Here is a 9,623-nt window from a genome sequence, read left to right as displayed (position 1 = left end):
TTTCTCCATCGCTTTCAAAGTGCTTGGCAAAGCTGGGTAAACATGATTATCACCATTTTATAGAAAAGGTAACTGATACAGAGAGGCTAATGGGGCTACATCAAGAATTAATATGGCCCATGCTGCTTAATTAAAATACAGGTCCATATATGTATCATACATGTGTAAATTAGTATTATTAAGCACAATAATAATATTCATACTATCTACTTTTACACTAAGATAAAAGTGCTAATGGTGATCTATGGTGTAAACTGATTACTTGCTGGTGTCACAGCATAGTACTGCACACTAGGACGTTTATACTTTCCTCTGAAGCATCCACCATTGGCCACTATTGGATGGGCCATTAGTCTGTTGCATTATGATACAAAGGGAGGGCAGTTCCAGTACAATCATTCCAGTGTTTGCACAAAGTGGAAGATGTTAGGTTCTCATCCTGACCAAGGAGAGCAGCATTTCAGAAAAGTGTTAGACTAAATCAGGTCCTTGTATCCTAATGGGCTTTTTTGTCGTCATGGTGCGCGCTCCCTTGTATTGAGGTCCACATTCCTGTTGTCAAGAGTGAATGACATGCTTTGTGTGGGTTTTTTTCTGAAGTATTGCATTATTCTAAACAAGAAAGGCCTATTAACGAAAACTGAAATCTTCTCATGGAAGCCGTTGCTGAGAAACAGGCAGTTTTGTTTGTCATGGCATGAGTTGGGTCCTCATGTCCTCTCAATAAGGCAAGAGAAACTCTTGTGACCCATTTTTTATAAACAAGATATCAAAGGCTGTCTTAAAGCAAGTAACTGCAAAGAAAAGAGAGTTCCCTAAAGAAAGGACAAAGCAAGGACAAAGCCCCATCAGACCATTCTTAGGAACACTATACAACCCTCCTACTCATCTCCCCCACACAGACCCCAAAGGGACAAACAGAAGGCAGGAGTGTCTCTCTGTAATATCCCAAGCTGCGGGCTCCACCTAATGACTCCCCATGCTTCCCCAAGCTCACAGGTGTTGCCTGTTAACCTGACCCTATATGATAGGCAACTATCTATTAATATAAGTTAAACAATTTCTCAGTGCCCCCCACCAGAAGGGACTGAACATTCCATAGACCAAAAATAAGTACATGTAGCTGGAACTGATGAACTATTAAGGGAGGTGGTGACACACACATTTATTTCCTGGGCGTGTTTTAAACCCATCTTTTTCTGTCTCTCTCCCCTTCTGCTTTGTCTCTCCCTACCCATCTTCTTCCTACCTCCGTCTGTACTCAGCTGCAGTCACTGCAGACTTCTTAATCCCTGTCAGACGACTTTATTCTCCACACTTTGATTAATATCTTTAATATCCTGTTGTCAACCTCCTGCATTGACTATTATGCTATTAATAGAAGATCCTCCAGAACTGATTTCTGTGAATGTGGGATGACTGCAATCCTCAGGGGAGCTGACAAATGTCTGGTGTGTAACTAGAAGGATTTTGGATTTTTAGAACTTGGAAACTTTTGATAATAAGGAAGTAGATGCAAATGGAGAAAGCAAACTTTGAGACAGAGAATTTAAGGCCAGAAAGGACTGTCACGGTTTAGGGCAACTGCACTCACAGGTGCTGACTTTCCAATGTGTGAGGGGTGCTCAACCCCAGGTTCTGCCGCAGGCCCTGCCCCCACTCCATCCCTCCTCCCAAGGCCCCACCCCTGCCTCTTCCTGCCCTGCCCTACCCACCTCTTCCTGCCCTGTTCTGCCCCCTCCCCCGAGCATGCCGCATTCTCACTCCTCCCCCCCCCCCCTGAAACAGCTGATTGTGGTGGGTGGGAGGCACGGGGAGGGAGCAGGAGGTGTTGAATGGTGCAGCCCACCAGCAGGCAGAAGGTGCTGGGGGGAGAGGGAGGTGCTGATGGAGGGCTGCCGGTGAGTGCTCAGCACCCACCATTTTTCCCCATGGGTGCTCCAGCCCCAGAGCACCCACAAAGTCAGTGCCTATGACTGCACTTGGATTCCCCCTCAGTGGTCCTGCCAGGGCATCCACTCTCTGCTTCCAGCTCCCCAGGTGTTGTCTCTCTTGAGTGGAAACAAGCGTGTCTCTCCCTTCTTACTGGGGTTTTCCCAGGCTGGACAGTTCCATTGCCTTCACTCTGTCATTCCCAGCATGGAAAGGTTACCTTAGGACACCTGCTTGCTTTCTCTTCAGAGATGGACAATACTGTAATTGCTACAGACATAAGTTACCACACAGTTCTTTCTAGTCAAGCCTATTTTATTCTTACAGTACAAAGCATTACAGAGAAAACATTAAAATAAATAAAAGGACCTAATAAGCTTACTAGAGTTCATCCTAACTTTATAAATTAATGGAGATATCCTATCTCCTAGAACTGGAAGGGACCTTGAAAGGTCATCAAGTCCTGTCCCCTGCCTTCACTAGCAGGACCAAGTACTGATTTTGCCCTAGATCCCTCAGTGGCCACTTCAAGGATGGGCTCTGGCAAGTGCATCATTTAATACCCCACCCTAGGGGCATCCTTGTTGTTACAAGTTCAACAGAGCTTCAGCTCACAACAAGTCCACTCAGAACACGTTCAGTTCCCTTTTTATACAGTTCAGAAGTCTTAGAACTGGAGTTTCTGGAGGCAGCTAGTAAGTATACAAAGGATCTCTCCCTCCCCAGGGCATATCTTCAAAAGGTTGGCTTTGGAGGGGAAGAATTTGCATTCCTCTCACCTCAATGTATTTCCTAAGGAAATCCACTTCCAACACATTGTTCCAAAAAGATCTTTGAGCTTTCTCATACCTTCCAGAGATTGCATTAATCTTGTCCTTCTGCTAAAGAAGTTCCATACAATCTCACAACAGTACATAAACATTTGCATTTGTAATACAACGAACTCCAGAGGTGCTAACTTTAATTCAATAAGGTTTCACTTAATTCAGTAAAGTTTCTCTTAGTTCTGTAAGGCTTGTTCAGAATATTACAGGCCATTATCAATTCATATCATTAAAATGGGGTCACGACCCACTTTGGGTCCCAACCCACCGTTTGAGAACCGCTGATCTAGTCTAACCTCCTGCCTATCACCACCACCACCCAGCAGCCAAACACTAAACCTAACAAATGAAATTAGACTTAGGTATTACAGCCCTCAGGAGCCTAAACTATTATGTGCCACAGGCAGAGATGATCCTGGAAAGCAAACTGCATGCCACACTTCAGAGGAAGGCAATTTCCCGCCCCCTAGGTCACTGCCAATTTGATCCAGGGAAAAATTCCTTCACAGCCCCACATTTGGTGATCAGTTAGACCCTGATCATATAACCCGTATCTGTGCTCTGACCTACCTTTCTTACAGATACCACCAAACCCATTCACCAGCAGCTGGCACTTATACAGAACAGTTATGCACATCTAGAATTAGCACTATAAATAGCCAGGTTTATTAGGCAGTCAGCACACAGAGCAAGCACCCAACCTGATGTCTCTCCTGATAAATATCCAAATCTGCTAGTGAGAGCAAGGGTGGGGAACATCAGTTGAGGGAAGCAGGAGGTTCGAATTGTATTGTAAAGGAGTGTGAGGTGGGGTTATCCCATCACAAGAACTCTGAGATGGATGACTATCCTCATAGTTCACAGTCCTCCGGGTATTATCATCCAGGTACTTATCTCCAGGGATTTCTAGAAGGATGCAGGAATGCATAGTAAAAGGTTGTAGACCCTTTGTGAAAGAGCTGTTGTGAGAGCAAAACCAGGCATACCACAGTATTTTAATAAATCTATGGCCATCAAGGAACTCAGTGATTCCCACAGTGCTGCACACTATGGCCACTTAGAACTTGCTGTTGACAGAACTTGTATCCTGCTCCAAAAACCTAGCCCACTATCACTTAAGAATCTCCAGAACTTGTTAGCAGTATATGTCTGCGACACATAGTGGTGCAGTTCTGATTCTGTCCAATGCCATCCAGAGGGCGATGATGCACATACTCCCTAACCAGTTCTTTACACTATCAAAAACTCCAGTCCCAACCCAAGGCAATGTTTCCCCTCACTGAGCTGTCTAATGTGTCAATGGAAGAGCAGAGACAGGGGCAAATGTAACAGTCTGAGCAGCATTTGTTCATTCATAAGCAACATATTTATACATTAAATATAGCTGCAAAGCAGTGCAACCACTGAGGTAATCCAGCATTCTGTTTGTGTGGTCTAACCAGCGAGGACATTGTATAAATCAGTAAGATACTGCCCAGGCAAATAAAATGCAAGCACAAGTAAGAAAGAGAATGCAATACAATATACTACATGTTAATTTTATATATCATCTTAAATATGAATTCCTCCCTCCCCAAAAGGGAGTGAGAAATTAAGAGGCGAGGCAAGGGAAAACAAATGGGCACTTGTATTAAAGGTTTTCTAGACAACATTCTTAATATAATAGTTTTGATGTAATAGCATTGTGTCCTCTCTCTTTTGCTGTCCATTCATAGGAGGGAAGTAGCTGTGAGCCAAGGAAGAAAGCCAAGGCTATCTTGTGTGGTTTTTGCACAGATAAGTCAGAGGGCTCTGTAAGCAAGATGAAAATCTTTCTAATGCTGATTATTATAGCCTCCACATTCTTTTCCTTGCGACTGAAATCTCAAGCAGACAATATTGCTCACTGTGATACTATCAATTCTGTCTTGCTCCAGTGGGGTTCTCCTGGATATTTACTGACCAGCAGTATTGAACAAGAACATGGGGAAAAAATAAACCTGGTTTGTTTTCATGCATCTTACATGGCTGCATCTATCCCGAAGAGACCTTCTTTCTTTATTGGTTAGGAAGAGATTCTCATTAGCTGGTGCCACAAGCTTGCTGTCAATAGTGGACTAAGGCAGTACCTATGATCTTGGCCCTGCCCCAGAGCACAATGATCCCTGGATCCATCACCCCATCCTGCCCCCATGATACAATGTTTTGATGTCAGGATCCTAAAACCACAAGTCCTCAATAGCTTCTGCCCATCTATGTTGGCTATATTGCAGGTATCACCCTGAGTTTGATTTACATGCCTTTTGCTGGCACTGATCCATGCTACTTTGTGGGCACTGGGGTCAGAAGATATCTCATATAAAGGGAGAAGAAGTAGTTTAAGGCTTAACTAAGAAGAGACAACTGCTGAGTCTGGGCTTCTGCATGGTAGACTAGATAACTATCTTGAAATTGGATGCAAGATAGCTGTCTTTGGACTCCCCCTTCCCTTCCCTCCCCCAATGGAGCAAGAAGAGAAACATTTATGGATTTTGCTATGCCAAACTCCAGCTCAGAATCTTCACCTTCTTGTGGAACTTTGTGAATCTTCCTCTGAATGTGAAGCTTCACTCAATCTCCTTCACGTTTGCCAAGCAAACAGCACTCTTCACAGCAAAATAACCAAAGCAAAGTGGCATTAACAAGAAAGGTTTTGTTTTCCTGCAGAATCACCAGACCGCCTTAAAAAGCACCGCCATGTGTTATGGTGCTGCTGCTTCTATTTTGATGTATTGTATTTAAGTGTTTGTCAGAGGTGCCTAACGTGTTGAGAGAGGCTCCTCTTGTTTAGATTTATCAAACAAATAAAACCAAAGATGCTGAAGTGAGATGATCTCGCTCACTGAGTAAATCAGCTCCTGTGGCTCAGTTTGCAGAGGTTTGCATTCCTGTTGATCAGCAAGGGAAGTCTTTGTTGTGTAATGCAGTGACCCTAGATAGCTCTATGCACGGCTTAGACACGTATAGCTTTGCCTATGTAAGTACCAGACGTGTGTGCTGTGGTTTTGAAAGTTTGATCCCTGCCTCTTTCACCTTCCCTCACAAGAATATAGGGTTGGTTGGATGGCAGGGGTGTCCTGTTTATGAACAAAAAAGTGAATGGGGAAAACAGTTGCATTCTAGCTAAAATAGCCTTCCAGGAGTGAATCTAGTGCTGAGAGAAACCACACAGTACCTCGAAGTCTTTTAGAGATGATAGAAAACCATGGCCCTGAGCACTTGTGCTCACTAAAGTTCCAAAGACCCCAAGGTTCACAGCTGTCTTGACCAAACTCCATTTTGTGTAATCACATTGGCTCAGCTCCTCAAAGGTATTTAGGTACCTAACAACCATTAAAATCCATGATAGTTAGGTGCCTAAATGCCTTTGAGAATCTGGGCCATTCTGTCTATATAAAACTCCCCGTGCATTGTCAATTGGACACAGTGATCGTCACTTCTTGGGCTAAACTATCCTGCTTTATGTCAGCTGCAGCTTCCCACCTGAAGAAGTAATTACATTTCAGTAGTAAGGGAAGTGATTCTTCTAAATGACTGTGTAACGTGCCATGGGGGCAGAGGAGCAACTTACCGGTAGTTGTACTGGAAAAGCTTCTGATAGATTGCGTGGGGCAGGGAGAAGCAGGTTGCCATCAGCCAGATAACAGAAATGCTCAGCGCTCCTCTTGTTAGTGACATCCTTTGTTTTAGTGGGTTCAGAATAACCTGCAATGGAGACTTCACAGTGACCATCATCTCACCGGGAAAGAAAAGTCCCTTCATTGTTACCTGTGACTGATATTTTTCTTCACATGTTCCAATGCTTTTAAGAAAATCACTGAATACTTACAGAAATGCCTAACTAATTAGAGTGATCTAGAGAAAACTGAAACGTAGAACTCTACAAATGGTACCAAAGAGTACCTTCAAGTCAATTTTTTTCTGGTTTGTCTTGAAATTACGTCATACCTTAAACCATGACTGAGCAGTGACAATTGTGTAAGATTATCTCCACTTGAAAGGATGTTTATTCTAAATAAATCAAATTAAGAAATGCTTCACACTGTAACTGAGGCAACAGAGCACACCTGGCTTGGGTAATTTGAATTTTCACACAAGGTGAACTGAACTCTTTATTTTTTGACATTATTTGTGGAGAATTTCAGGATCTGAAGATCACTAATTGCCTGATATCAATGGAAGTTTTCTACAGGGAAGGGACATCGTTTGTATGTTCCTATTTTTTTCTCTCTACATTTTGTAATGAATGTAGTGCTCACAAAAATGACAGGCTGATACCAATGGCTGCAGGCCAGAATAACACAGGCAGATGCTATGTGAACTCCCCTCTCAGCTCTGACAATGCCCCCTCTTGTGACACCCCATTTTATTTCAGTTCTGGACTCCCCTTTGCTTACCCATGGTTAGATAGGGGATACAGTGGTTTGGAGCATCTGTGCCAAAGGAATCTTACACCAGTCTGGGGATTCTGTACCTGATGTCTGTCCAGAGCTATGGCTGTTAGGGTGAGTGTGGAGACATGAAGAGAGCAGTACTGCACGAAGCGGCTGATATGACACATGGCCTTTCCAAAGACCCACGTGCTGTTCACAAACCGAACCTGCAGGGAATGTAACAAACCAGCAAAACCATCAGCAGGGCACAGTGGTTCATGTACCCGAGCCAAACAAATAGAGGCGCTCTTGAGACTGCATCTGGAGAGCTGATGAACATACATAGCCTTATGGTGCCCTCTGTCACTTGGGGCAGGTTTCCTTTGAAGCTCAAGAAAACTATTGTCAACTTTAGACATTGAAACTCCTTGGTAATTGTTTATAAATAAGACTACGACTTAGAGACAGAGGTTGCGGAAGTCATGGAATGCGTGACTTCCAGCGACCTCTGTGACTTCAGCCTGTGGCGGTCGGGAGCTGCAGGGTCCCCCGCCACCCACAGGGGCCGGGAGCCGAAGGGGTACCCCCCCGCCTCTGGCGGCCCCTGGAGCTCCAAGCCGCCGCAGGTGGTGGGGTACCCCGCAGTTTCTGGCTGCAGCAGGGGAACCCCCGGGCTCCTGGCTGCAGTGGGCAGTGGGAGCCCCCAAGCTCGCAGGTGGCGGGGGAACCCTTGGGCTCCCAAGCACTGCAGGCCCCCAGAGCAGTGGGCGGCGGGGGCACCCCACAGCCCCCAGCTGCTGTAGACGGTTGGGGCCCCCCCAGCTCTCAGCCATTGGTGGTGGGGGACCCTGGTGCTCCAACACCCAACCCGCGGTGGGAGCCCCCAGAGCTCCTAGCCACCCCATAGCTGCCCCGCAGATCCCCATTTTGACACACATATTTATAGTAAAAGTCACAGACAGGCCACGGCTTCTGTTAATTTTTCTTTATTGCTTGTGACCTGCCCGTGACTTTTACTAAAAATATCCCTGACAAAATCTTAGCCTTATTTATAAAGGTTAAGACAAATTCCAGACATTTTGCCAAATAGCAACTTCTAGGAGCTTCACATCTAGTTTAGAGCCTTCTAAAGGCTTGAGCCTGTAAATCACACCCCACTTGTGAATACATCCAAAATAATTCCAATGGAGGAGTCTATACAAGCACTCACTCCATATCGCATGGAAGCTCTACTGCACTCTGGTGGTTCAATGGCAAGGACTAGGAGGTGATGTTGTTGGAGCTAATTTTGGATTTGGAAAGACTAAGTGGGGAGTGGGGGGGGGAGACTCCTCTTTTGCTTACCTGGCAGAGCTGCTGTCTATGGGCCATGACTCTGCCCAGTTCAAGTCTTAGCCCCAGAAGCATGCACCGAGTGAATGCAGCCACCAGATGAAGCACTCTGCTGGATGGCCAAGCCCATGCCTAGCTCTGTTTTTGGCAGGCATAGCAGCATGGCTTGTGGCACTTACCAGAGTGAAAGGAGTGTTGAGCAGAGTGATCATGATATCGGACACTGCCAGGTTGACAATGAAGAGACTGGTGGCTGAGTGCATCCTCTTGTTCTTGATCACCACGTGGCAGACCAGCATGTTGCCAAACAGGGATATGATGATGATAACTGAGTATGCCACAATTAGAAGAGCTTTCACTGTGGGCTTCTGGAACTCTGCTTCATACTTGGCCAGCTCAGCAAACTTCTCCCACTCAACAATCCGACTGTCTGTCCAGTTGAAGGCTGTCCTGTTGGCTGCCTGGTAGATTGACATGAGATTGGCCAAGGAAGAGCTATGGTCAAACTCCTCCAGAACTCCTGTGACCTGGGGAAAGTAGGGAAATGACTGATGCAGGGGGCGAGTCATTGTGGTTTCCAACTGGGTTAAGCTAAGAGCAGACACAGTTTAAGTTGCAGCTCCAGGAAGCGTGGTTAGTGATTGTTTGACTTTGGAGACGCTGCTTCTCTATGAGGCTAGAGGGCATACAGTCAGCATTAGTAAAGCCAGCCTTTAAAATGTAAAGTTAGAGAGTGGCTACAGGGCACAATAAATTCTTCTGTGCAGTCAGAAAGGCGGTAGGGTCTTGTTTAACTCTGATGTGCAGCGTGGAAAGGAGTTGTGAGAAACTGCAGACTCTCATAACTATTTCATGTGGTAAAAATTGCATTAGCCACTAAGACAGGGTGGGAAAAAATCCAAAACTACATGAAGCAAACCTGTAACAAACTCTCAGGTCAATGCTAATCTTGGATAGCATTTGGCACTGTCCTACTCCCACTTCAGCTTCTCTCCTTGTTTTCAGCTGTACTTATGGTTCTTTCACCCTTCTGAGATACTGTTGTGTTCATCCTCATTTCTTTATTTCTAACCACCTTACTCCTTTCTGTTGAAATGAAATGCACAGCCGTTTCCAGGACTGTCCTTAAGTGCACAAATAGCTG

The 9,623-nt window shown here is 45.1% G+C and overlaps 1 protein-coding gene across 1 annotated transcript in view; it reads right to left on the bottom strand.

The window, feature by feature from the left end:
• The window catches only part of LOC112104791 (probable G-protein coupled receptor 83), a 31,395-nt gene extending 22,347 nt beyond the window's left edge, over positions 1-9,048 (bottom strand). Inside the window, exons 1-3 of the mRNA XM_024197331.2 lie at positions 8,659-9,048; positions 7,249-7,374; positions 6,346-6,479 (exon numbers count right to left, since the gene is read on the bottom strand). Of these exons, the coding sequence (XP_024053099.2) occupies positions 6,346-6,479; positions 7,249-7,374; positions 8,659-9,048 (650 nt within the window). The remainder of the gene's footprint in view (positions 1-6,345; positions 6,480-7,248; positions 7,375-8,658) is intronic.
• Positions 9,049-9,623: the final 575 nt, after the last annotated feature.

The sequence above is a fragment of the Terrapene carolina genome, unplaced genomic scaffold, assembly GCF_002925995.2.
Source record: "Terrapene carolina triunguis isolate 2854851 unplaced genomic scaffold, T_m_triunguis-2.0 Scaffold131, whole genome shotgun sequence".
Classification (NCBI taxonomy): domain Eukaryota; kingdom Metazoa; phylum Chordata; order Testudines; family Emydidae; genus Terrapene; species Terrapene triunguis.
This window is presented reverse-complemented; position numbering and strand designations above follow the sequence as displayed.